Here is a 27,146-nt window from a genome sequence, read left to right on the forward strand (position 1 = left end):
AGGTCACCGAGGCTGGGCATCCTTTTCTTTCGCTGGGACGCAGGGCATCTTGGTTTCTGGGTAATGGCACTCCCAGGAGACCCCTCGGCTTGAGCTGAGGATGCCCTAGCTTTCAGACATTTCTATCTACGTTAGTCCCTCGCTGTGTGACCTTGGGCAAGCCACTGACCTCTCTGAACTTAAGATTCTTCCTCTGAAAAGATGTTAATTCCTGTCACGGAGGACTACTGTAGGCGTCGGAACAGTGCAGGAAAGGTAGGCCTGGTTCATGCAAATTCACAATTCTAAGTAACAGGAAAAGAGAAAAGACGGACTTGACCGAGGTCGCAACGTGGTAAGAATAGATGAGAGGATTAGAACCCCTTAAAATTTTGAGGAAAATTAGGCTGAAAAGAATTTTCATGAACGCATGGTGATGAGAGCAGATTCCTTTCTCTTGTCTCAGTTGAAAGGTATTGGCTTTTTATATCAGAAAGAGATTCCCCGTGCTATGGTAAAGGTAGTCCCAAGTTTTCATTGGCTTTGGGCAAGATCCTCCCTCAGCTTTCGCAGGTCTGTTTCCTTATCTCTGAAATGCAAATGATAAATACTTGTCTCTTGAGGTGGTTGTGAGAGTTAGATAAGGTTACCTAGCTTCTAGTATGTAGTAGTCACTCAAGAAAGTTACACCAAAAGAAGCTTATTCTAAATCCACAACGGAAGAGATGGAGACTCTGGGCTCAGGAAAAAGAGTGCAAACATTTTTGGCTTTGGAATAACTCAGTCTCCAAATCAGGAGCTACTGGCCCCTGTCAGCGCCAGAAGGGGGTCATATCTGGAACCATTCTCCACCTCCTGGTATACCTGCTCGCACCTGGCTCTTAGGAATAAGTCACCTGGGGGCACCTGGGCAACTCAGTCTGTTAAGGATCTACCTTTAGCTCAGGTCATGATCCCACAGTCCTGGGATCGAGCCCCATGTTGGCTTCCCTGCTCAGTGGGGAGTCTGCTTCTCCCTTTCTGCTCACACTCTCTCTGTCTCAAATAAATAAACTCTAAAAAAATAAGAGAGAGAGAGAAAGTCACCTGATCCCAAGGCGGCCTCTCCTTCACCCCATTCAAAGCCACAGAGACATATGTGAAACACATTTTATTATACAAAACAAGGTGCATCAAAAACTCAGTGTCAGAATAGCTCTGTATTCCAAGGCCTAGTGACTGGACCTTCTCCCTTAAAACCTTCTCACCCCAAGACCCTTTCTAGGGAGTCAGGTTGGGCACATGGGCCCTCAGTCTCCAAAGATCTCCAGCCCTGGCCTAGGAGAGTGAGAACCAGACATAGAAGCTTAAGTGTGGGTGTAGGGCAGTGGGGCAGGCACTTGAACCTCCAAAAATAGGGAGGCTCCTCCTAGGTAAGACTGGACCTATGTCTGTGGTAGAACCACACAAATCCTTCTCTACAGCAACTAAAGCAAGAATGTGGAACCCATCAAAATCTGGAGATGGGGGAAAGCTTCCCCCAAATGCCAACCACAAAGTAGATTCTACAGAAATAAAGCAAGGGTTGACTGCCTTCTGAGGCAGCTGGCTGGGTGTGTAACCTTCTGACCTCCACATCCTGTACAGGGGTAAGTGGCTAAGGTCAGCACCAAAGGTCTGACCAGGATCTCCCTGCCTCCCCTCTACCTACCATGATCCTTGGACTGAAGACCTGCTACTTCCTCGCTTGCTCCTCCCAGCCCAGATGTAGAGTAGACAGACTGGGATAGACTGACAGGGAGCATCCCTGGGAATGTGGAAGCTGCCCCAAGGCCCAGCCCAAAGGACCCTGAAGGCAGGAATCTGGTCTCTGCCTGAGAGTGGCCACAAGAAGCGGCTCCAGGCAGGGGCAGGGAATGGGGTCTGCGGACCGGGGTCCCCTTGCAGACCGGAGGGCGGCAGTGTTTACAGCGGTAGCGCACGTGGGCCTCACACAGCCTGCAGCTCCCCCTGCAGGCGACTCAGCTCCTCCAGCTCCTGCTTGTGGCGGTCGGTCTTGTGTGCCACTAAGGAGCGGTAGAAATGCAGGGCAAAGGCCACGAACACAAGCCCCACGGGTACCATGATTGCCGTGGAGGCCATGGCTGCTTGCCAGCCTGGCCCATGGGCCCCTCCTCCAGCAACACACCCTTGCCGGGGTGGGCAGGCCTCAGATGGCTCAGCCCGTGATGGAGCTACAGAAGGGGAGGACGCCTTGGAAGCTGGACGAAGGGAGGTGGTCAGTGGTAACAGAGTCCCAGGCACCTGGGAGGCAGGTACCAGGGGGGCTGGTGTGCCCAAGGGCGTCCCAATGGGCACAAACTTGACCCAGCCAACCAGGACAACTTCAGCGAGGAAGAGGAAGGTGCCCAAGGCAGTGGAGAAGCCCCAGGCCAGCTCCACGTAGCGGTGGAGTCGCTGGTGTGGCGACTGGTGGACAGAGTTGAGGTTGTGGATGTTGCTAACGGCTTCTATGTGGGGCAGCAGACACGTGGAGACCATGAGTGCAAAGAGGTGCACGGCTACTAGCACGGTGGTGCAGGCACTAAAGGCCACCAGCAGGCCTGGCGGGTATTCATGGTCGCTCTCCAGCTGTACCTCCACCATGGCCACCTATGGGGACAGAGGAGACGGATTGAGTGCCCACCACCTCTTTGGCAGTAGAGGGTTGTTTTGCCCGTTGGTCTACATCACCAGGGCATCCCTGGGGCCTAGAACGGTGCCTGGTAGGAAGGAGGTGCTTAGTCTCTGTTGAGTGAATGAACTGGCCACCTTGGTAAGGCTCTGTGCTGTTCTGGCTTCGGTTTCTGCACCTGGCTATCGAGAGGGCTGACACATTAGATGACACATTTCTGAAAATCTTACCTTGTTAGGGGGCTTAAAAAAGCAGGTTGTGGGGGTGGCTGGGTGGCTCAGTCGGTTAAGCGCCTGCCTTCAGCTCAGGGCATGATCCCAGGGTCCTGGGATCGAGCCCCACATCAGGCTCCCTGCTCAGAAGGGGTCTGCTTCTCCCTCTCCCTCTGCACGCATGCGCGCGCACACACACACACACACACACACACACACACACACACACTCTCTCTCTCTCTCTCTCTCTCTCTCTCTAATAAATAAAATCTTTTTTTTAAAGCAGTTTCTGGAGCTGGGCCGCCTGGGTTTACTCTCAGCTCTACAAGCTGCGGAATCTTGAGCAAGTGATTCAGTTCTATGCCTCAATTTCCTCATCTGGAAAGTGGGGATTGATAATGATACCTACTTACCTTACAGGGTTGTTGTGAAAATTACAACACCTGTAATTTGTTACAGTGCTAAGTGTAAGCACTAAGAATAGTATAAGGCACACAGTAAGCTCTAGGTGTTTGTTGTTGTTATTACGGTTATTAACTGTTCTTTTTTTTTTTTTTTGGTTATTAACTGTTCTTAATACTAGTGTTATTATTAGTGTTAGGGGAGAGCAAGGCTCTTAAGAACACTGAATGAAGTCCAAGGCCAGAGTTTGCAAACTGGTATACCATGAACCCAAGCCAACTTTGCACACATGTTTTGCTTGGCTCATACAGTGTGTTTTTTAAGGAACTAGGTTGCACTTTTAAAACTCAAGAGATTTCCTATAAATATCCCTATTTCTAGATCCCCTTGAAAATTTGGAAGATCTGGTTACACCAGACCCACATTCCTACATGTCAACTATCAGCTAGAGTTGAGTCATGACTGCTCCCTTTGGACAGGTCATGGGGTCTCCTGATAGCCATCCCCACTCAGTCCATAATACCTGCCTGTCCTTTGCAAACATTTGCGTTGATGATGCTATTCTAGAGTTGTATAAATTTGGATTCCAGAGCCAGACTACCTAAGTTCAAATTCTGTCACTTACTTGCTGTGGGATCCTGGGCAGGTGTCTTAACATCTCTGATTTGTTTTCTCATCTGTAAAATGGTCATAGTAGTGGTACCTACTTCACAGAATAATAAATGTGATACACATAAAAGCTGGTACTGCATAACATGGGACACGCATTACCTGGTACTGCATGACAGGGCAATACAATTTGTATAATGTGATTCTAACCCAGGGTACCCAAATACCAGAATCTGGATCTTTCCCCATGCCTGGTTCTAGCAGGACCCATTAGATTGCTCTGGGGCTGGGGGAAGGAAGAAGGTACAGTCTGGAGGGTGCTGGTTAGGAAGACAAAGCTAAGTATTTTGGGAAACTGGGCCATGGCGAGTGTTAGCAGTTTCCACAGACAGAGATCTGGGCCAGGCCTAGGCCTGGTTTCTCCCAGAGCCTGACCCAGCCTTGCTCTCCCCTGGCAGGACTGGGGCAGTCCTGCCCCCAGAACCCACTCATCTGGCCTTTTGATCCTGCAGAGAAGGTCCTGGCGTTTAAGCTGTCACCCTGGCAACGTGCAAGTCCAGCAGCAGGCTGGATTGTCCCCTTGGGAACAGGCTGGACCACGGGATGGATGGGGGTGGGGGACCTCCCTCAGCCAGGTCCATGAAGTCGCTTCCTTCCCTCTGCAGTCTGTACAGGTGAAAGAGAGTCACTTCCCCGTCCCTAGCTGACCCCACATCAGGAAAAGTGGGCTGGCCTATGGATACTGGGCCCCCAAAGAGAAAACCATAGACCCTGGATGACGCCTAGGGATAGACTTTTCCTCTCATCATTCAAATACAGAGGCTCTGGTAAAGAGCAGGGCAGAGACTAACGCAAATCACCTAGTGCTGTGACCCCTCCATCCTCATCTCCATAGGTTCCTATGAAGACCGCCCCCCTCCAGCTTGCTTTCTCCTTCCCATCATGATGGTGGAGAAACTCTGGACTAACGACAGTTCAGTGATCCAGGGTCCTAGATCATTCTGCAGCATTCATCTGCTGAGCACTCTTGGCAGAGGCACTGCCCCATTCTGGGCCTTGGTTTCTATGCCTGCCCAATAAACAGGTAGTCTGAGCCATCTCTGATGTGTGTCTTGCTCTGACACACTGGGATCTAGAGTTTGGCAAGAATCAGCTCATTCTGGGGCAGCTATTTGCAGGCTACAGAGGGCACAGCCTCTATGATCTCACAGTTTCCCACTGGCCCTCGAGGGGTTGGATGCCTGTCCAGGGTCACACAGCTGGCCACAGGCCCAGAGGAGGCAGGGTTTGTGTCTGCTGACTCCTCCTGACCCTGGGACTCCTTCAGTCCCATTTCCTATGAGGCCTCCTCGGGACCGTTAGCTGATATCATCCTCCCACACCTGCAGTTTATCAGATCAGGAATCACGTATCAGCTTCCTAATCACCTTTCCCCAGCAGCTTCCTCAGGGGCATCCTCTCTGCTCAAAGCTGTCCTGGGTTACACCAAGCCCTCTTTGTGCCTGCCAGGGACTGGTCATCCTCCTGGGGATGGGGCCGCCTTCAGCTGGGGGACTACTGCATCCAGTTTATTTTCTTTGACTCTCCCAGTCCTGTTTATAGGGCCCCCACCCAGCTCTGATTTGCCTTTGAATCTCTCCGGTGAACCTGGTAATGACTTCTGTCTGGGACCACGCTCCTTCTGGACCTCTCTGCCCCACCCTCGCATATGTATCCCCCTTGGTGATTTGTCTTCCCTCCTTGGAGGCTTGTTTATACTCCCTATGGCCCAGTATATGCTAGGGGTCTGTTTACACACACGCACACACACACGCACGCACACCCGTAAAACGGGACTCGAGTAGTCCCTTGGGACCTTGTCTGTACTCCTTTACCTCTTAAAAACCCTTGCTTTCCCTTTCCTCTGTCCCATCTCCCTTGGGTACCCGTTTACTTGGCCCGCGACCCCCTGCCCCCATGTGCCTCACCCCCACCCTGTGCGCCCCTTCCCTCCCCTCACCATGGCGAAGCCCGAGAGCAGGGCAGACGTGCGGCTGGAGGCTTTGAGCTTGGCCCGGCTGAGGTAGAGGCGGCGCCAGCTGAGGGCCCGCAGCGAGTGCTGACTGGCCCCCATGAGGTCCAAGTAGCCGCGGTGCACGAACTCTCGGTACGTGGCCGAGCCCGCGGGGCTCTCGGCCTCCGGGTTCAGCGGGGCCTGTTCGCCCGCGTCCCCCTCGCCGCCCTTCATCCCGGGGGCCGCAGCACTGGGCGGGCTGGGTGGTCACGGGGGCGCCGAGTCGCCCCGGGGGTCCCACGAGGGCCGGCCCAGGCCGGTGGAAGGCCCCATCCCCGGGCGGGGCGAGCGGGGATGCCGGCGGCGGACGCCCAGGAAGAGGTGCCCGTGTGGAGCAGGGAAAGCAGGCGTCTGCGAGGAGCCCCAGGGGCCGAAGCCGGATAGTAGAGGCCGAAACCGGAACTGGGGCGGAGGCGGAGCCCGAACGGCCACAGGATGGGGTGGAGCTCGGGCGGGGGTGGGGCGGGGAACGAAAGACTCGGCAGAGATCCCGAGGGACCTCGCGACCCCAGGCCACTTCACTATCACCCAGGCGCCCGGACCCCAGCCTAGGACTGGGGGTTCCCGGGCCCTGGACAACTCGGCACACTTGGACACCCCCTAGATGCCCAGACCTCCGAACCCCTCCCCGTAAGTAGTGAGCTGGGGGAAGGTGAACCCATTCACCTGTAGGCACCGCAGGGTGTCCGGCATCCTCAGTTCCGAGAAGCTGGGAGGTCCTAAGGACCCCCAGATCCATCCGGGAGGCCCAAAGGATGAGCGCTCCGGTCGTCCCAGCTCTTCCCCCCCACCCCAACGCCGGTGAGAGACACACGAACGCGGCGGCCCTGGCTGGAAGATTTTGAGTTTTATAGCAAACCGTATTGTACAGACCTGGGGCCCAGGGGCCCAGCCCGGCTGGGCCCCCCACTTGCCCCCGCCGGGCTGCCTCCTCCCCCTCCCCCAAGCGGCCCCATCCTCAAGCCTTTCGCGATACCCAGAACCCCCTCCCCTCCGGCCTTTGGTCCGCCCAGTCCCTCCCCCCACCCTCGCACCTCCCTGTTACCTGAGGTATGTGGATAGATCCCCCCTCCCCTACATGGTACAACCCGGCTCCCCCGGGGTGGGGCCTGGGCCGAGGGGCGGGACCTGGCCCCAACTCCTCCCCGTGGCTCCCCAAGCCCCGCCCCCACCCCAGGAGGGTGGGGGAGGGCCAAGAGTCTGTTACTAAGTTCCCATGGCAACTAAGAGGGGCCATTTCCAGCCTTAGCACTGGCTTCGGGAGGTGTCCATTGGCTGCTATTTCCATGGCAACCAGGAGTGGCAGTTCCCTGGGCAAATGGGATACAAGTTTCCATGACGATGGAAAGAGTGGGAAGAGCCAAGCTGGAGGAGTCCCATCTTCCCCATCATTGGGCTGGCACCCCACCCCCACCCCCACCTTAGGTCAGGAGGGGTGGAGCTGCTCAATACAGTAAAGCAAGAGAGAGCCTGGGGGTGGCGCAGTCCAAACTGGGTGCCCACCAGTCCAGTCTCAGTCCAAGCCGATCAGTCCCCTCACTCCGGCTCCCCCAGGTCCGAGGTTCCCCCGGTTCAAGTAACACTTCAGTACAGATGAATGTTCAAGTATTGTGCGGGGAGACAGGTAGGGGGCTGGGGTACCCCTCACCACTCCCCTGGGCCACGCTGAACAGCGGGTAGGCCCGCGGCCCCCACTCCTCGCAATAGCTGCCATTGTCAGTGACGTTCAAGGAGTCAGGGTTGGGGGGGGAAGGAACTGAAATCTGGGGAGGGAGTAAGGAGAGGGGTGTGACCCCCTGAGGGGGTACTACTGCCCCCACACCTGCTCTTTGCCCCCACCCCTCTCTCAGCCCTGGCTTTCCCCTGGTTCCCCGAGTCCCCCCCCATCTCTGACACGTGGATCCCCAATTGCTCCTCTGGTTTCCCTTTTTGGCCCCACCCCCACCCACCAACTCCAAGTATCTGGTCTTTGTTCCCTGAACCCTTGGTGGTCTGCTTTCTGCGCCCCCCCACCCCCCGCCCCCAGCCCATCCTCCACCTCCCCCAGCCCCCTGGCTCCCAGTATCCTGTGTGCAGGTACCCTTTCCCCATTTCCCTCCCTCAAACTTGCACCTTACCCCCCCACACCATCCCTTTGGCTCAGCACCCCCCTGTACCTCTGACCCACTCCCCCCAGGGGATGGACAATGAAGCAGGTGGAAGGGAGAGGGGATGGGAAGGAGAGACCCCCAGAGATATCAGTGCAGGGGGTAGAGAGGGGGGAGGCTGGCTCGAGTCCCTGGGCAGGAATCCCAAGTCATGAGGTGGGTAACCTGGCCTCCTGGCAGGGATAAAATGAAGGCCCGAGGTCCAGGCTCCTGATGAGTCCTGGGGGAGGGTGGGGGGCACCCAACTAGCTGTCCTTGAGAAGTAGCTTCTCCTCTGGGCAGCGGAAGGGGCCAGGGGGCCCAGCGGCTGCCAGCCGGGCACAAGCTTCAGGTGAGAGCTGGCGGCAGGAGCGCAGGTCTAGGCGGCGAAGGCGCGGGCAGCGGCGGAACAGCGGGAGGCAGTGGTCCGTGAGGCGGTGGCAACCTGGGGGGGGGCAGTGGCGGCGGAGACCACGAAGGTGAGTAGGGGGTGGGCACTGGCCACGGGGACCAACACGCTAGCAGGATGGACAGAGAGGATGCTTACCAGCAAGATTGAGGTGCACCAAGGTCTCGCGGAGTGGGGAAGTGGGGGCTGTAAGGAGGTGGACGCTGGGGTCCCCGACGTGGGCGCAGTGGCTCAGGTCCAGCGCACTCAGCTGGGGTGCGTGGCGCAGCAGGAGCCGCAGGGAGGCATCTGTCAGCTCCAGGCCTGCCAGGCGCAGCTCTGCTACCCCCTGCAGCCGCCCACGGCTCTCCGTTTGCCCTGGGCAGGCAGTTAAGAGGTCAGCACCCCCGGCTACTCCTGTGCCTGCCCCTCAGCATCCAGACCAGCCGTCTCTCCACACTCCTATCGCTCGCCACCCCCTAAACCTGCTTCCACAATAACAGAGCCTCCACCTGCGTTCTCTACAGGGCTTGCTCTTCTCCCAAACACCCGTACAACCTGACCTCATCTAATCTGTCCATTGCTCACATCACCTCCTCGGTGAGACCCTCCATGATTACTCCTTTTGATATGGTAACATTCCACATACTCCTACCCCTTCCCTGCCATTATTGTCCCCCCCTCCTTTTCTCACCATGGAACCTATTTTTTTCTCTCCTCCCACTAGAATGTAAGTTCCACAAAGGCAAGAATTTTTGTCTTGTTCTTGCTCTATCCCTAGCAATTGAGACATAGGTGCTCGGTATATATTCACTCATCCAACAAATGCCATCCCTAATGGAACTGCCACCCCAGGCCCCCCTCCTACTTCCCTCTCCTTCCATTAGTAACATCACCAGCTGAATCCCTTTCTCTCCATTCCCTGGGCGCCCCTCAGGGACAACACCACTCTTGCCTCAACTCCTGCCCCAGCCTCCTCACCCAGTCCAGTCTCTCCTCTCCTTCCTGGCATTCAAAGAGAGCTGTGCTCACAAACAAGTGGGGCAGGGGCGCCTGGCTGGCTCAGTCGGTTAAGCATCTGCCTTCGGCTTTGGTCATGATCCTGGGGTCCTGGGATCAAGCCCCGTGTCCGGCTCCCAGTTCATCAGGGAGCCTGTTTCTCCCTCTCCTCCCCACTGTGCTCTCTCTTGCTATCTCTGTCTCTTTCAAATAAATAAAAATTTTTTTTAAAAAGTGAGGCACCATCCCTCCTCTACTAAAAACTCTGAGGGCACCTCCTTGTTTAGAACATTCCAGTTCCTATAAAGGTTCATCCCTGTCTCTGTTCCTAACCCCCCCTCCCACACTCCCAAACACCTGGGCCAAATTCCACAGGTGACCCTGCTCTGAGACTCTGCCCACGGACACCTAATGTTCAATCCTATGCCTGGCTGGCGTCCCTGGCTTTTAGATCTGAGGTTAGAGACCACTTCTTCCCTCATCTCCACGGAAGAAGAACTCATGTCCCTCATCTCTAAACCCAAAGCATGTGGCATGTAGCCTGCTTTTCTTTTATTGTATCTACCACATTCCTGCATTTTGGGTTTTGAGAGGAGAGGGGAGGGGCAGAGGGAGAGACAGAATCTTAAGCAGGCTCCATGCCCAGCATGGAGCCCAACGGGTAGCTCCATCTGTCGACCCTGAGATCATGACCTGAGCGGAAATCAAGAGTCAGATGCTTAACCCACAGCCACACAGGCGCCTATGTTTTTTTGTTTTTTAAACTAAGCGCCTAAACACCAGCCACCATTAATTGAGCACTCAGTGTGGGCCAGGCACCAGCCAAGGGGGCCAAGTGGCGGCCTGCCCCTAGGCCAGGGGCTCTTCTGCGTCCCCTGGAGGGCTGCCTAAAATGGTTGCTGGACCCACCCAGAGGTTAGGGAATCTAAGGTTGAGCCTCAGAGCTTATTTTTCTAACAAGCTCTCCAGTAATGGTGATGCTGCTGGTCTGGACCACGCTCTAAGAACCACAGCTATGTGATTATCACTCCTGCTTACAAATGACAACTTTGAGGATCAAGTCATTAAAGCAATCTGTCCGAGGTCACATGACTGAAATAACAGAGGACGCCAGACCAAACATACCACAACACTATCTGCCTCCCAGGCACCAGCCTAGCCCATAGATAAACCAGATCAGATATCACCAACTCATGAAACTAGCCTACACAAATGCGTTATGGAATCTACACAGTGCTGGAATTTTTCTCAAATGACGAATGCTACAAAAGGGGCATTTCCATAAAGAAATTTAGATAGAGCCTTTCTCTGAAAAATTATAAGATCTGGCGCCACTGGGCTATCCCTTTCACCTGAAAAGGACTAGCTGGGAACTGGGTTGCAAGATGCTATTCCCTAAAGCCATTCCCCAAGCGCATCCCCTCTGTCACCTGCCAGGCCATCTTTGTGGGCACTTGACTTGGCAAACTGAATTCTGCCTCGTTTTTTCCTTTGAGGAGCTGAGAGCCTGGGAAGGGGCTACATCTACAGATGCCCTCAATCGTGGGCCACAGCTAAAAGTCATTAGAGGGAAGCAGAGGACAGACAGGTCACTTCTGGCTTGGGCAGGGGAAGTGGGCATCTGCAAGGATTTCACTGAGGTGGCAGCATTTAAGCTGGGCTTTCAAGGATTTGAATGTGAGAAGTGGGACGAGAGCAGGCCAGGCAGAGAACAGCAGGGACAAAAATAAGGAAATAGAAGAACTTTAAGTTTTGCTCAAGGAATGCTGCCCAGAGCCAGGGAGCCAAGATAAGAAAAGTGGGTGTAGAGTCCCAACACTACAATAGGTCTCAGGGCCTGGAAGGCTCATCTCTGCAAGCTCCTGAGGTAGTTCAGGCAGGAGGAACTGGTATCACGGTGCCCACCAACCAGCACTTTCTCACCTTCTGGAATCCACGGTTCCCAGTGCCCACCCTCACCCCCACCCAAATCTTCCTGGCTCAGTCCGATTCCGGTGAGAGTGGGCAACGGGGAGTGCTCCGGTCTAGCTCTGTGTGACTTGCAGCAGTCAGTCAACCCCTCTGAGCCTCTGGTGCCTTGTCCAGATAGTAAGAAGAATCCTAGATGCTTCTCTACCTCCTTCCAAGGCTACTGTGAAGGGGGCGGTGGAGTGGGAAGAAGGGAACTGAAAAGTGAGCTGTGAAAGCAAGGCTCTGGGGTGAGCACAGCCCCTGCCCTCCCAAAGCTTAGAACTCAGGGAGAGGAAATGGGTGTTCATCAAATCACTTCACCACCATGCAGTGATAGCTGGGAGGGAACCGCTCTCAAGCTCTAAAGGAACCCTGATCTCGGGGCGGGGGGGGGGGGGGAGGATTATGGAGGGCTTCTAGGAGGAAGTGGCATTTTTGCTGAGGCCTGAAGAATGATTAGGTGTTAATTAGACAAAGGGGGGTACAGCATTCTAGACAAAGAGGACTAAGCAAAGGCCTGAGGGCTGGAGGCAACCTTGGCAAGGAGGCTGAAGAGGCTGAAATGTGGGGATGGCACAGGTCAGTGGGAGCCAGACCACACCAGGCCTTAGTGACAATGTATTAGTCTTTATCCAAAGAGCACTGGGAGATTATGAGGAGGAGTTTAGAGCACAGGGCTGACACGGACAGATCTGCCCTTCTGGATGGTTCCCCTGGCAAGAGAAGCTATTGTGAGCATCCCATCTCCTGGCTAGACAAGGAAGGAACCCCCAGGCCTCAGTGCTCCTAACCCATACCTCCGTTGTGACCAGCCTCTGCTCCCAGCATTCCCCTCTACCAGTATGGGCCTCATTCCCTACGAAAGTGCTTACTCCTGCCTCACACTCCCTGGGACAACCCTGTCCCTTTCAGGACTCAGTTCAAACAGCACTTCCTCAAGGAGGGATTCTCTCTCTGCTCCCCATGCCCAACCACATCCTCCACTGTACCACCCCGTAACCTTCTGTTTCTGATTCTCTCTCTTCTGCGCTACTGGGATTCTACCAGGGTAGGGACTGGGGCTGTTTGAGGTCTCCAGGGCCCTATATAGGGCCAAGGCCAGAGTATGTGTCCAACAGTAAAAGCTGTCTTTACCTGACAGGGTACCCGGGCCTGACCCAGGGTGAAGAGGTAGCAGGCCTGACGGGAGAAGATACCACCACCCTGATGCAACCTTCCAAGTCAACTGGATCCCTCCTTCTGCTCCACTCCCTCAGGAAAACCCTTATCCTTTTCCCGTAGGGCAAGGGGGCACAGGAGCCAAATCTATTGCTCAGCCATATACGTACTGATCCACACATGAATTTTAAAAGAATGTTAAGTTAACTGCTGTCATTTAAAATCAAGGATATTTCACAGGAAAATCCACGTGTCTGGCTCCTCTTGATGAACGGAAGTGACTGGTCATCCTGGGCCTGCATTTTCCATGGCCATTGCCGCTGCCCCCTCTGGAGGAGGCTCTTCAGGAGCGCCCACCACACCCAGTGAGTTCACTCCTATCTGCCATCGGCCAGGCCACTGGCTTCTTCCAGAATTCTTATGCCATCTTCCTGTCCTATACCGTGTTTCATCACATAATCATCTCCCCTCTGGAGCGCAGGGGCCACTTCCCCTTCATCTCTGTTCCCTCACAGCTCCTATCACAGGGCCCAATGCATAGCAGGGAAGTAAACGAATGAACAGTGGCCAAGCAAGGCCTCCTAACCAAATTCATGCGTTCTGCCCTTTCTTCAAATCTCTTAACATCCAGCATGAGCCGGAAGAGACCTTGGAGGCCTCATACCCGCCCCCTTCCCCTGCCCAACCCATTCTACAGATGAGCCAACAGACGCCACACCTGGTTTGGTGTCTGGTGGAGGCAACAGCAGCTCGCGGAGCTGGGAGTCTTTAACATCCTCAATCCAGCGGAGGTCCAGGAGCCGCAGGGCCGGCAGTGGGGCTGAGCCCAGGGCGGAGACAGAGAGCCAGGAGCAGCCAGAGAGCACCAGCTCCTGCAGGCCTGGGCAGGGGAGGTCAGGAAGTTGGTGCTCCATCCCAGCACTGTCTCCCTCTTCACCCTGTCCTACCTCGCCATCCCACCCTACCTTGCAGACGGTTCAGAAGCCACATGAGCTGCTTCTTGGAGACACCTGTCCAGCTGAGGTCCAGGGCTCGGGGCTGGCGACGAACCACACCACTGAGCATGGGTGGGGTCAGTGACTTTCGCCGGCTCAGGTCCATTCGAGGCCACAGACGCTTGTCATAGCACCTATCAGCCACAAGAGGGAGACAGAGCCCTCAGCTCTTAGGGAGCCTGCGAAACTCCCTACTTCAAGGGTTCATTGGCCACAGCTCTGTTCTGGCCCACAAAGACAGCAGGGGTGGCAGGAAGTACCCAGCCTCGGGCCAAGGGCACTGGGTTTGGGGCTCAGTTTCATCACTAACTGGATGCGAGACCCCAGGCAGGCCCATTCCTCTCCCTGAGCCTCAGACGCTCCACTTGTAAAATGAAGATAATGATCCAGACTCAGACTGCCCCATAGGGCTACTGTGAGATCAAATGAGGTCACTGCAGTTTGTAGACCTTATAGCTTATAAAGCATTCGGCCAAAGACACAAACACCCTACACATTGTATTTGACGTAACACCAAAGGGATCTGTCACCAGCCCCACCTTGTGCTTCTGGAGTTCTCCCTGGCTAAGTTACGGTGACTCGTGGGAACTTCTCATCTCCTCTATTCATCTCTGCCTTTGAGCCACATCTGGCCCATTCTGATGGCCAGCTGCCCAAGGCTCGACTTCCAGCCCTGTTACCTCCTGTCTCGGGTTACTGTGTCCCTCCAACTAGAATGTAGGCCCTACCAGGGCAGGACGGCTTTTCCCCTTTGGTAGCGCCAGTACCTGGCACTGTGCCAGGGGTTATCTGTTGCACATTTGTTGCATGAATGAATGGTGCGAAGCCGGCATGAAGTCCCTGAAGCTTCCACTGAGCACTCCCCAACAACACACATCATCTACAGCTTTTCATTTATCCACTCAATGTTTATGGAAGGCATGGTAGGGCCCAGGAATCAAAGTTCCAAAGATGAATGAGGCCTACACAAAGTTAAACAGCTTTTCTGATCCCTGAGAGCCCTGACGGATCCGACAAGCAGTGAACCAGAGAAGGGCCTCCCAAACTTAACTTTACCAAGGAACCCTTCCCCACCTCTCCCAAGGTCATCTGTGAACACTTTGTGGCACACTAGAGTTCATCAAGACTTAGTCTGAAAACTCTCTTCCAGTTCTCAAAAGCATGTCAGGAAATTCCCACTGGGCTAGCCGGACTGTGTCAGAAGCAGCAGGGGTGGGGAAGGCCCAGGAAGCTGTGTGTGACCTCCCTCCCACCCTCCATTCTGAGAGCTTTCCCTTCGAGAAGCCCTGGGCTGGAGCAGTGGTTACCAACTCCAGTTAGTTGCTATCCCCTTCTCTCAGAATGTGAATTTATCTTTCAATCGATCCCCTCCTTGCACTTAAACCCAGTATTGCTTCACATAAAAATGTTAACCTTGGAAATACGTACAATAAAAACCGACCGGGATTATTAGGCTTTAGGCTACCACCTGAAGACTATTTTTGTTAAACAGGGAGATAAGTATTAGAGAGGTGTTAAAGATACAATAGCACGCAATGGAGAGACTTCCTTTTCAAAACTAATAGAAGGATTAAGCCATGGTTTTGTGCCACTTGAAACTCCCAGGCGTTCTCCACAGAGCCCCATCTGACATTTTAGGGAATTACTGGGGGCACAGACACTAAGGCTTTAATCCAAACAACCCCACTTCTTGGTCCCGCCTGCCGCCCCTTCCCCCTTTCCTCCTTTTCCCCCCTCTCCTGGTATTATAGCCTCTCCCTCTCCTGGTTCCTTCCACTCAACCAATAACCACTTGCAAGTCTCTCCCATTACAAAACAGAAAAGGAAAAAACCCAGCCTACCCTCAACCGAGCTTCTGCCCCTTTTCTCATTCCCCTCGGTGAAATCCTGCCCACTCCAACTCAGGCTTCAGTCTCAGCTCAACTGCCACGACCACCCTGAAGCCCTTGGGTCTTCCATGGCTAGAAAGGAACCCTTCCCCCCTGGGGGCACACACAGGCCCCCAACTGCTTCTGTATCATACTCCACAACAGCCACACCCAACCACCTGCCCGCCGATAGACACACAATGCTGCCTGGTGCCAACATATATTGGTACATGTTGTGCTTCTGCCCGAAACGCCAACCAACCCAGAGCTTTCAACACTCAGTCCCAGTGTCTCCTCTTCCGGGAAGTCTCCCATGACTTTTCTTGGCTTGAACTAATTGGTCCCTTTGCCCTTGAATGACCAGGACACTGGGTTTAAACCTCAGAGTGGCAGCCAATAATCACTCAGGGCCCTACAGATCCTAAGTGTCCAGCCTCCACTGCACTGTCAGGAAAGTGGAGGAAACACAGCCAGTCCACGGTAACTGAAGCAGCAAGGGATATAGTCAGAATCAACAAGGGGACTGGACAGGGCGCTTCCCAGGGAGACAGTGAGAAGAGGGAAGAGAATGTATGTTCCAGATGGGGAAGAACCAGTGTCCAGGCCTAGGATAGAGAGAGAAAACGGAGCGCTCTGAGAAACTCAGGCAGCAGGAACAAAGGGCAATCCACACCTCACCTTAATAATGAGGGTTAATAATAATAAAGATGGGGAGGACTACGGCATTAATACCTAGTGTTCATCAAGGGTTTACTATGGGCCAGGTACTGGTCTGTGCATTAGGCAGGTAACCTCACAACAGCCCTAGGAGGTAAATACTATTACTATAACCTCCTTTTTACTTATTTATTTTTTTAAAGAATTTTTTTTTTTATTTATTCATTTGAGACAGAGAGATACAGAGAGAGCGAGAGAGAGAGAGTAGGAGCAGTGGGGAGAGGCAGAGGGAGAGGGAGATGCAGACTCCCCGCTGAGCAGGGAGCCTGATGCGGGGCTCGATCCCAGGACCTTGAGATCATGACCTGAGCCGAAGGCAGACGCTTAACGACTGAGCCACCCAGGCGCCCCTATAACCTCCTTTTTAGAGTTAAGGAAAATGAGGTCCAGAGAGGTTGGGAAACTTGTTCGAGGTCCCACAGCTACTAAGTGGCAGCAGAACCAGGTTTTAACCCAAGCTGGTCTGGATTGAGCACCTGAGTTGTGTCTGAGGAAGGGGCAGGGGGGGAGACTGCAGAGGAGACTGGGGTGGCACGCCGTGGCAAGGAGGCCGCAATGCCCAGTGGGACCGTCATTTAGTGCAGGCACTGAGATACCATACGTGTGCAAATGTCCAACAGGGCTGTGAGAGTTCACTGTGAGGGCAGCAGGGAACCATGCATGGGTCCTTTCTAAGCTGCGGAATGACACTAAGGTGAGGGGCAGGAAGAACTGCTAAGAGGCACGGCCTGCCCTCATCCGGGAGCATCAGGGCTTGATGTCCGAGTTCCCTAACCCAGTTCATTTTACCCTAGCCTCCAGCCACCCCGACCCAGTCAGCCCCCTATTAAGCCCACCTCCCAAATCCGAAATTCTAGTCCTAAGCCTCTGTCTTGCAGAGGCCCTTTGGGGATGTGGATGTACCAGCCCAACTGGTAGGAGCTCACAGCCTGGTTCTTTCCTCTCAGCTCGCTGGGCTCCCCGATGCCACCACTGTCCTCCTATCCACCAGTCTCCAGGCCTTTATTCCCAGCCCCAACTGGCCTTGACCTTGGGGTCCAGTCCCTTCCTTGCCACCCTCTGCCCATGTCCCCCAAAGTTCCAACCCTCTTTTCTGAGCCTCAACAACTCTACCATGCTTCCTCTGCCTGCTCCCCTCCCCTCGCTCTTGGTACATTCACTTTGCCTCCCAGTTCCAAGAGATAAAAGCCACCAGACAGGAAAGCCTGCAACTCCCTGCTCTCCCACCTACAAATTTCTCTCTGGCTCCACCCTCACTGCCTCTTCCCTCACACCATCCTGGTTTCCTCACTTCCTTCCATCCATCCATCCATCCATCCATCCATCCATCCAGTACTATCTTAGAACCTACTGGATGCCGGGCGCCATCTTAGAAACTAGGGACACCACAACGAACAGATCAAGTGCCTGCCTTGGAGCTGATGTTCTCAACCCCATGTGACCTGGCTTTGGTGCCCTACTCCCACGTAGTACAGCCAAGGACACCAGGGCCTCATGTAGCAAATCCAACTGCCGCTTGTGGTCGGTCCTTGGTCTCCCACGACCTCTTGCCAACATCCTACACTCTTATCATTCACTCCTTCCTCAATCTCTCTCCTGCAGGACACTTCCACCATCTCCTTCATGTCTCTGGTTGGTCTTTCTCTAACTCACAGATACTGACATTCTGTCTTCTCTCCTCTTTCTGGAAGCTGCTACCTGCAGGGGGAAAACTTCCAAACCTGGATCCTTCCAGCATCAGACCTGTACATGCATCTGCCGTCCTGCCAGCTCCTGACTGGCCCACAGGCCTTTCGGACCAAACGTGTCAAATCTGAGCACTTCGCGTTCCCGGAACCTGCTCCTCCTCTGGTATTCCCGAGCTTGGGGAATAGCGCTGCTGCCCACCCAGGCTTGTGGGCCAGAAACTCAGCTGAAGAGTTATCACCCTGCTGCCCAGGTACCAAACACAAGCCATTCTGCTTCTTAAAAAATTCTCAGCCCCAGTCCCTCCTCTCTACCCCTCCAGCCCCTACTTCTGCGCCTAGACCTGAGAGAGCCTCCTGACTGGTCCCACTGTACCTCTGCTCCGCCCTACCCTCGTCCTTACCAAAAACGACCATTTTATTGAGTGTTTAGTACCTTTCAGGTATTGCGATAAGTGCGTTGCAAGAACCACTTCATTTAATCCCCACAGGGTATTAGTATGAACCCCAGACTACAGATGAGAAAACAAGCCTTGAAAAGTAGAGCTATCCATCCACAGCTATATATTCAAGCAGGACAGGAGTCACAGTGGATGACACCCATGGGTGCCAGACTCCAGGGCCCAAGCTGGAAATCACTGTGCCGTCCAGCCTCTCTGCTTTGTCCACTTCCAGTCACAAGTCTCTCCTTGAGGTAGAAATTAAGGCCTCTTCAGTCCTGGATTCCCCCGTGCCAAGCACAGAGCTGGCCTTGAAGAGGCCCCAGCAACATATCCCCGAACACTACATGTGCAGGGGTGGTGATTCCCAGCAACCGCTCTCTTTGCTCCTGTGCTGAAGGCTGACTGGGAGCTCCTCAAGGGCCCAGGCCCGCACTCAGAAAGTCTGTGCTTTCAGTCAGTATTTGTAACTGAATGAATAATACAGGTTACAGTTAGGGCACTGAGTAGTTTCTACTTCCTGGGTACTGTCCTCGGTTCTCTATGTACATTAGCTCATAAAGACACTACGACATTGGGGAGATTATGTGCTATGGTGAGCGCTGTGAATTGTGTAAGACTGTTGAATCACAGACCTGTACCTTTGAAATAAATAATACACTATATGTTAAAAAAAAAAAAAAAAAGAAGATAGCAGGAAGGGAAAAATGAAGGGGGGGTGGAGATCGGAGGGGGAGACGAACCATGAGAGACTATGGACTCTGAGAAACAAACTGAGAGTTCTAGAGGGGAGGGGGGTGGGGGGCTGGGTTGGCCCGGTGATGGGTATTAAGGAGGGCATGTACTGAATGGAGCACTGGGTGTTGTACGCAAACGGTGAGTCGTGGAACACTACGTTAAAAACTAATGATGTAACATATGGTGACTAACACAACATAATAAAATAAAAATAAATAAATAAAAATAAATAAATAAAAATAAAGACACTACGAAGTAAATGCTTTGGTTCTCCTGGCTTAACAGATGAAGAAGAAACTGAGGCACAGAGAAGTTAAGAAACTAGCCCAGTGGCTGTCAGCTTATCAGGGGAAGAGTAAGACTCAAACACAGGCAATCTGCTTCCAGAGCCCGCACTCCCATCCTCTCAGCTCTCCAGCCTCCACAGAGACCAGAGGTGCAAGCTAGTGCCCCAGAGTCCCAAGGAAAAGGAGTTGAGTTCAAATTCAGCCACCAGTTTGCGCTGTGACTTCAGGTGTCCCTCATCCTCCCACAGGGCTGCGATTACAAGGAACGAGGCAGCCCACAATTTGCAAAGTGCCCACCAGGACGCCTGCTGCACAGGAAGTGCCTGGGAAAGAGCCTAATGTACTCATTTAATGAACTACTTCTCGGGCACCTCCACTGCCCTCGTCCTGTGCTGGGAACACGCAGATAAAACAGACACAGTATCTGCCCCACTCTAACAAGCGATGAGAACATGAGTGTGAATAAATGAGTGAAGGCTCGTCAACGTGTGGAAGGCCTCTGTGTGCTCCGTGAGGGGAACAGGGTGCAGTGGGAGTCTGATGGGACTGGGGGAGGACTTTGTCAGGGGCAGGATTGAAGAGGGAAACCAGGGGCTTGGGAGGATGACCGACATGTCTGAACAAGCAAGGTTCAGGAAGCAGGGGGGAGATGGGGGGAGGATAGACAGAGGGAGCTGGTGGTGGCTCCGGGGCATAGAAAAGTGACAAGGGGAGTCAGGAGCCTGAAGTATGGCTGCCTCCGAGAGGGCAGGGGTCACCTCAGCAAAGAGCTTTCTCATGTGTAAAGGGGACCTCTAGTGAGCCCGTCCTCAGAGAAAGGACTGTGCAAAGCAAACGGGGTGACGTGCGACAGCTCTTAGCGCTCTGCTTTGCCACGTTAACGCTCCTAAATGACGGTTATTAGGAGCAAAGATTCTGGAGCCATGGGGCCTGGGTTCAAATTCCTGGTTCTCCTACCTCCTCTCCACAACCTTGACCTCAGCTTCATCTGTAAAAAAGGAATAATAGGCCCTACCCTCACAAAGTTGTTATGAGAGTTAAATGAGCCCCAACAACGGAAAGTGGCTTTGCACGCAGCAAATACGCAAGTATCAGACTAGAAAACATCCATGCTACAGGAGTATGATCAACGGAAGAACAGGACCCAGGGAGATCGTAACTGGCTGTCGCGGGTCATACGGCAAGTGGGGACCTAGGCCCGTCCCCGCCACTCACCAGCGGCTCCAAGTCCGGCAGACTCGCATGCAGATGCACAGCTCTCGGGGCCCGAGGTGCTGGAAGACACGAAGCCAGGCGGCTCGGGGCAGCGGGTGGTCGGATCCAGCGGCCAAAGGCAGCGTGTCGGGCTCAGGGCTTCGAGGTGGGGGCCGGACCACGTGCCTCTCCAGCTGTGGGGGCCGGGGCGGTGGGGCGGGGCCCAGGGGCCAGCTGAGGAGGGGCCCCCCACTGCCGGGGCGCACAGCCCGCCGCCCCCCGCGGTTCTCCTTCTCGCCCGAGCTGCCCCGGGCCGGCCGTCGCCCATTCCGGGCCTCGCCAGGGGCCTCCTCCTCACTGAGCGATGTGCCTGAAGAGTCAGAGTCGGAATCCGAGTCCGAGGAGGACGAGGAGGTGTCAGGGACCCGCTCCAGCAGCTGGCACATGCGCTTGAAACGCTCGAGCTTCTCCCTCTGTGGGGACGGGGATGGCGCTGCCGGGCCCTCAGCAGAGGCCAAAGGCGGCTTTGGTTTCTGCAAGGAGATGGGGGGAGGCTGTTCTAGGGCCTGGCACGCACTTGCCCACCTCCCTGCCCTGAGGAGTCAGCAGGGGATGAGCAGCCCAAGAGACAGTCCTGGGTTCCAGCCATGGCTCTGCCCCTGAACGACGTGAGGCCTCAGCCGCATCATGTCCCTCTCTGGACCTCAGTCTCCTTATCTGTCACGTGAAGGCACTGATGCAAAGAATTAGAAGCCTTCCAGGTTTCAATAGCTTATGAGTTTCCAAAGGCAGTGAAATACGGAGAACACTTAGAGATGTCGTTTTGAGTATCGGCTCGGCTACCACCTCTCTGTGTGACCTTGGGAAGCCCCGGCCTCATCATCTACAACACAGAACGCTGGACTAGGTGATTCCAAGGGTCTACTCAACGATGTGAGAGTGCCAGAGCACCTCATACTCACGGACTCACATCCTCACAGTGCTCCAATGGAGTGGCAACCTGGACCACTCTTCTTACACTCGAGGAAACTGAGGCTCAGAGAGACCGAGTGACTTGCCCGAGGTTACAAACTGACAAATGGCAGACGCAGGATTTGAACACAATCAGGCAGACCCTTGCATTCATGTGTCAGTGCAAAATGACATCTGAATTCTAGCTTTGCTGTGGGACCTTGGGCAAGTCTTTTAACCTCTCTGGGCCTCATCTTCCTCAAATCTAAGTACATTTCACAGTTCACAAATCTCATTTACTTTCATTAGATGTAAACAGTTCTGTGGGATGGGTGGATAAGATAGGTAGTATCCTCTCCTTCACAGATGAGGAACCGAGGCTCAGAGCAGCTGACAAGTTGCCAAGACCACACAGGGAGTCAGTGGGCAGGGATTTGAACTCAGTTCTTTTCCCTTTAAGGTTTGGAAAGATGACGCAAATGGGTCAGATGACACCCGAGGGGTTCCTGGAAAGTCCTGTGGGCTGGCCCCAACCCACCTCTCCCCCTCCACTCTTCCCAGGGGTCCAGATGCCACTGTGGCCAAATGGGGCAGGGGCAGGACAAGGTGAGCAGGAAGGGACAGATCTCTGTCTCCAGGGTGGAGGATAGGGCAAGGAAAGATGGGAGGGGGAGGGTGGAGGTCCCCGGCACACCTCCCAGTTCTCGGGAGGGAGCCCAGGGTGGCAGGATGAGAAAGCCTGGCTCGGATTCAGAACCCTGGGGGGCAGAAGGCCGGGGCCGCCTGGGTCCGATCCTCGGAGGAGGCAGGCGTCTCCACCCACCTTCTTCAGGTGCCTCTCTCGGCCTCCTTTCACCTACCAGAGCAAGAGGGAAATATGGGGAAAGGGAGAGGCCCCATTAGCCCCTCATTGTCCACAAAACTAAGATCCATGCTCGCTTCTTAGACTACAAATCCCAGAAGCCCGCATCTCAGGAAGAACTCTGAGCATGCTCACCTTCCAACCAGTGTCTTGGCTCACTGAGCATGCTCTCCTCTTCTCTTTCTTCCCCCTCAGGCCCTTTCCAGCCCCTCCTTCCTCCTCGGTAGCAGCTAATTTGAGCATGCTCTCTCCCTCCTACCTGAAGCACCCAGGGCTCCCAAAGCTTCCCTGCCCAGTGCCAGTTGCCCCTCACCTGTACCTCTCCTCCCTACCGAGCATGCTCCACCCTCCCCGCCCAACATTTCCTAAACTACATCCCCCAACAACCCCTTGGAGAACCCACAGAGCGCAGCCTCCCAGGCCCACCCTCCCCAAAAAGGAACTACACTACCGTTCCCAGAATCCCTTGGGCTGGACCTAATGAGCATGCTCCCTGGCTCACCTTTTTCCTTGGGGTGGGGGGCTCATTCCCTGCCTCCCTCTCCTTTCTTTTGGGGGGCCCAGGCACGTCCTCTGGGGGGGGCCCAGCAGGTAAGGGGCCCTTGCGCCTGGGTGGGGGTGGTGGAAGCGGCGGCTCCTCCGTCAGCTTCCATCCACTCCCCAGGCTGGCGCCCTCCTCGCCGTTGTCAGCCCTGCGGCGGCCTGGTCCCTCACCTGAATCCTGGGGAGATGGAAGCTGGGGTTGAGGTTCTCTCCAGCTCCCCAACCCACTGTCTACGCAGAACCCAGCACCCAGCCCAGCCCCTACCCCTACCTTGCTGGTCCGGCCTTCCTGGGTGCAGCGAGGGCACTCCCAGCAGTTAGGGATCTCCGCATTGATGACACCCTCAGCCTTCCCCATCTGTAGGCAGAGGGCAGGGAGTGGATGTAGGGTGCCAGTAAACCCAGAGGCAGCGCTCCCCAGGGCCATCACCTTCAGACTCCAGGGCCCCCAGGGCCGTCACCTTCAGGCAGCCAGGGTGGACGATCTCATTGCAGATTGTACACTCCATGAGGCTCAAACCAAATTTCTCTTCCTCTCCCTCTACTGTGTCCTCCTTCCCAGCCTCCCCACACAAGAGGCACACAGCTGTGTGTGGGAGCACGGGCTGTTGGGGAAGAGGGAGTATTAGGGACCCCGAAAGCAAGCGACAGGGGGAAGACCCTTTCTTCTGGGGAGCCTGGCCAGCTGCTGGGTGAGGTTCAGAACCCATGGGTCAAGCTAGGTCAAATCTTGAATTTGTTCCTTTTTGGCAGTATGACCTTGAGCAAGTGGTTTAACCTCCTTGGCGTCTGTTTCTCCACCTGTAAAATGGGGCTAGGCATTTTTCCTTTGCAAGACCTCTGGAAGAATGAGATCACTCGGGGAGGCACTGGATACATAGTTGTTATCGCTGTTGCAAATGTTGCAGCTGGAGTCAGGGTCTGTGTGTGTGACCCTGAAACTGTTGCTGGCTTTGGGGAAGGATAGAAACCATGGCAAACAGGACAATACTGTTGAAAGAGAGAGCTGCAGGGGACGTGGCCGCAGCTTGGGATGATTCTGAGTTTGCACAATGGGCAGCCCAAGGGTTGCTCTGGACCCTACAATGAATCAGGTTTTGGCAAGACTCCTGGGCATGCTAAAGGCAGCTGGCTGGTCCTAGGGGAGAGCAGCCCTCAGACAACTTGACTTTGGTGGAGGGAACAGGGTAATATGGAGTCATGTGAGGGATGCTGAAGGTTGGGAGGCAGGCCCAAGGTAAAAAAGAGGTAGGGAAAGGAGGAAAAGGAAAGTGAGGCAAGGGTTGGAGGACAAAGAAAGAGAAGAGGGGGGCTGTAGGGTAAAGAGGCAGCAGAGGGGCTGGAGGAAAAAGGAGGCGGCGGTCCTCCAGGAGGGGGTGCAGGATGCTGGCTCCTCAAGTCTGCTGGAGAAGGGCCACAAAGGGGGCTCAAAGGAAGAAACCCATGTTCTCTGATACCTACTGTGTGCTGGGCACACTCACATCCACGCTCTTTCTTCATCTTTACAACTCAGCAGAGGAAATGTTTCACAGGAAAGGTACCTTGAGGTTCAAAGTGTCTGTTCAAGGTCACACAAAGGGTAAGCTTGGCCTCAAATCCGAGACCACTCTGGCAGGTGGGGAAGAGGCCGGAGAAGGCTAACACCTATTCCCTTGGGCCAGCTCCGGAAGTGCGCCCCTGTGCACAGATTCCTCCAGGAAGGAGCACAAGAGGGGCTGAGCTGAGCTCTCTATGGGTCTGTGCCTCCGAAGCCGGCAAAAACGTGAAGGTAAGCACGGGGTTAGATTCTTGTGGGTACCCTAACATCACCCCCCGCTTGCAACTGGAGACCAAAACGGGCCTGATGGACAACTGAACAGAAAGCAACTCTACAGTGTGTGCCAGGAAGCAGCCAGCCCAGAAAGGTTCGTGGGCCGGCTGGGGAAGGGCACCCAAAGCCCCGGGGGTGTCGGGTGGGCTGGGGGCAGAACTCACGGCAGTGCACTGCCGGAGCAGGCACGACTGCTTCATGCGCCCGGGCCCCCCGAACTTCTTCATGTCTCTGCAGAAGTGGCAGTCCCCGCACTCAGTGCGCACACAGGCCCGGCAGCGGCGGCAGCGGGTTCGGCGTCGGCGCGCTCCGGCCCCCGGCCCCCGGCTGCTCGACGACATTGGGGGCGTCAGCAACGCCGAGGGCTGTGGGTCAACGGAAGCAGGGTCAGGGAAGGCCCTGGCCTGGGAAACTCCTGGTAGCTCCCCCCATTCCTAGGCAGCCAGAGCTTGCTCTCCTACCCCCGGGAGACAAGGAACAAGGAGACTGTCCCTCCTGGGGTGGGAGGGAGCACCACTCCCTCTACTCAAGGCCTCTCTCCAAAGCGCTCACCTGGCTCCTCTGGGAGCCTGAGAACCGGCTTCCTGACCTCACTCCTCTTTCCTCACACTTCCTCAGCATCCCCTTGCCCAGCCGGGGGAGAAAGGGACTGGGGCCTCTGCACTGACATCCCCACACCAAAGCTCCTTGGAAAGCCAGGGCTCCTACTAGTTTGTGGAGTTACCTTAGAGAGGCCCCAACTCTTCCCCTGGTATCCAAATGCACTCCACCTAAAATTCCCCCAGACTTACCTCCAAGATACCCACAAATTCCTGGGTAGAAGCTCTAGACCTTTCTTCCTCCCTCCTTTCTCTCTCTGGCACACAACTACCACCCAATCTCTCTTCCCCCAAAACCTACACATTGTCAACAGATCCAATGGGATGCTTGCCCTCCCCCAGGGCTCTGAGACACTCCACCTCCCCCCCATGCTGCTTCAGAGCCCCTCCTCAGCCCAAGATCGCAACTGCTCTGCTCCCCACAGAGCTCCCTCTGCCCCAAGACATCCTCCTCTTGGATCTCTCAGGTCAGCCTGGGCAATCTCCCAGATTCCCTGGGATTCTAGAATCCACCCTGACATCTCCACAGAACTCAGGATGGGCTCAATCCTACATGTCTTCTCCCCCACCCTCAAGCTTCCCAGGCTACTTTTCCATCCCTAATTGTCTAGAATCCCTTGGGCTCCCCTTCCCATGGAAACCAGATCCTCCAAGATCCCATACAGACTCAGCAGGCCTGGAGGGGGTCTCTTCGTGGCCAGAGTCTTACCCTAGCTTCCCCCTTTCCAGGGACTTCCAGACCCATCCATGGGGGGAAGGGGCCCTCCAGCGCTCCAGGGGAGGGGCCTGGAGGGCGGCGACTGCAGGCGGGGATGGGGGTCTGCAAGGGGAAGCAGGGTCTAGGAAGGAAGGCCAGTTCCCCAGGGTTGAGAGGTAACAGGAAGGAGGGCTGGAGATGAGAGGAGTTTGGAGCAAAGAGAGGGCGAGGCTGGGGGCGGGGAAGGTGGAGAGAGGCCGGGCTGAGGATGAATGGGAGTGGGAGCTGCCCAGGTCTGGGGGTGAGGAGGAGCCGCATGAACCCACCTCACACGTGTCCCGGGAGCCATCTCTCCCTTCTCGGCAGCTCCCGGCGGGTCGGCGGCCATCGGCGGCGGGGGGGCCGGGCGGCGCGGGGCGCGGAACGCTCAGAACGCCGGGGTCCACGGCCCCCCGAGGGCGCTCGGCCCCTCCCTCCGGCGGAGGCCGGGACGGCGGCGAGTGGAGATGGGGGGCGCCGGGGGCGAGGCCCTCCCACGGGCTGCGGCGCGGCCCTTCCAGGGGGAGGTCCTGCTCTGGGGGGCTCAGTCCCTCAGCCCCCCCAGGCCAACGGGGGCTCCTCGGGCGCAGGGTGCTCAGCTTCTGCCCGGGCCCCACTCAGTCCGGGGTCCGAGTCACAGCTCCCCTCCCCCCACCCCGCCTCTCCCCAGCGCCCCCGGCCCTTTAACTGGCCCCTTCCCGGCCCCCACCGCCCAGGGGTCCAGGGCCAGGCCTGGGCCCCCCACCGTTTCCGGGGTTCAAGCCCCGCCCACCGCCGGTTCCCGGGGAGGGGGGGGTCCCTGTAACCTGCCCCCCTCCCCTGGGCCCGCCCCTAGACTGCGGCCCCCTGCCCTAGGGCTACCGGGCGAGTGGAGGGGGGTGAAGGAAGCTGCTCCGGCCCCGCCCCCCCAGGCTGCGCGCGCCCCCGCCCTCTCCCCCTCCCCCCAGCGCGCGACCCTCCAGAGATAGGGATTTAAATAAAATTTGAATAAATCCCCTTCCTCAAGCCGGAGGGTGGAAGGAAAGGATGGAAGGGGGCAGGGAAAGGGGGAGGGGGCAATTGGGGTGCCTCAGCCCCCCTGGTCCCCCGGCCCCGCGCTGCTTCGGCCCGGGGCCCTGGCCGCCTCTCTCATCCCTCCTGAGCTCCTTCCTCCTTCCTCCTCTCTTCCCCCACCCCTCCCTCCTCCTTCCCT

The 27,146-nt window shown here is 55.6% G+C and overlaps 2 protein-coding genes and 1 long non-coding RNA gene across 8 annotated transcripts; 1 reads left to right on the top strand and 2 right to left on the bottom strand.

The window, feature by feature from the left end:
- Positions 1-1,114: 1,114 nt before the first annotated feature.
- Positions 1,115-6,243, bottom strand: ORAI3 (ORAI calcium release-activated calcium modulator 3). The gene is made up of 2 exons (XM_034988832.1): positions 5,855-6,243; positions 1,115-2,610 (listed from the first exon to the last, which is right to left on the bottom strand). Exons 1-2 carry the CDS (start codon positions 6,080-6,082, stop codon positions 1,948-1,950), a joined length of 891 nt encoding a protein of 296 aa, XP_034844723.1. The 5' UTR covers positions 6,083-6,243; the 3' UTR covers positions 1,115-1,947.
- Positions 6,244-6,358: 115 nt separating this feature from the next.
- Positions 6,359-18,638, top strand: LOC117999578. Its single transcript, XR_004676288.1, has 4 exons — positions 6,359-6,538; positions 12,513-12,894; positions 17,801-18,048; positions 18,286-18,638. It is a non-coding gene; the product is annotated as an uncharacterized LOC117999578 (long non-coding RNA).
- On the bottom strand, positions 7,969-26,618 carry FBXL19 (F-box and leucine rich repeat protein 19). Of its 6 annotated transcripts, none has more exons than XM_034988827.1 (11): positions 26,242-26,618; positions 24,784-24,984; positions 23,271-23,414; positions 23,081-23,167; positions 22,769-22,987; positions 22,228-22,260; positions 20,475-20,986; positions 13,495-13,658; positions 13,248-13,409; positions 8,582-8,800; positions 7,969-8,479 (listed from the first exon to the last, which is right to left on the bottom strand). In XM_034988827.1, the coding sequence occupies exons 2-11, from the start codon at positions 24,958-24,960 to the stop codon at positions 8,301-8,303; spliced, it is 1,896 nt and encodes a 631-aa protein (XP_034844718.1). In that variant the 5' UTR covers positions 24,961-24,984; positions 26,242-26,618; the 3' UTR covers positions 7,969-8,300. The 6 variants fall into 6 exon arrangements, with proteins under 6 accessions (XP_034844718.1, XP_034844717.1, XP_034844719.1 ...); XM_034988826.1 differs by having other exon boundaries at positions 22,099-22,260; XM_034988828.1 differs by lacking the exon at positions 22,228-22,260.
- Between the last annotated feature and the right edge of the window lie 528 nt (positions 26,619-27,146).

The sequence above is a fragment of the Mirounga leonina genome, unplaced genomic scaffold (genome assembly GCF_011800145.1).
Source record: "Mirounga leonina isolate KUSES-001 unplaced genomic scaffold, KU_Mleo_1.0 Mir_454, whole genome shotgun sequence".
NCBI lineage: Eukaryota > Metazoa > Chordata > Mammalia > Carnivora > Phocidae > Mirounga > Mirounga leonina.

Bases quoted from the DNA above. Each gene is read 5' to 3' on its own strand.
- ORAI3 (XM_034988832.1), bottom strand. From the start codon at position 6,082: ATGAAGGGCGGCGAGGGGGACGCGGGCGAACAGGCCCCGCTGAACCCG. The intron at 2,611-5,854 runs GTGAGGGGAGGG...CTGTCCCCATAG, and splicing joins TGCTCTCGGGCTTCGCCATG to GTGGCCATGGTGGAGGTACA.
- FBXL19 (XM_034988826.1), bottom strand. From the start codon at position 24,960: ATGTCGTCGAGCAGCCGGGGGCCGGGGGCCGGAGCGCGCCGACGCCGA. The intron at 8,801-13,247 runs GTGTGGCGTCTG...CTGCCTGCCCAG, and splicing joins TCCACCAGACACCAAACCAG to GGCAAACGGAGAGCCGTGGG. The intron at 8,480-8,581 runs GTAAGCATCCTC...GCCCCCCCCCAG, and splicing joins GGTGCACCTCAATCTTGCTG to GTTGCCACCGCCTCACGGAC.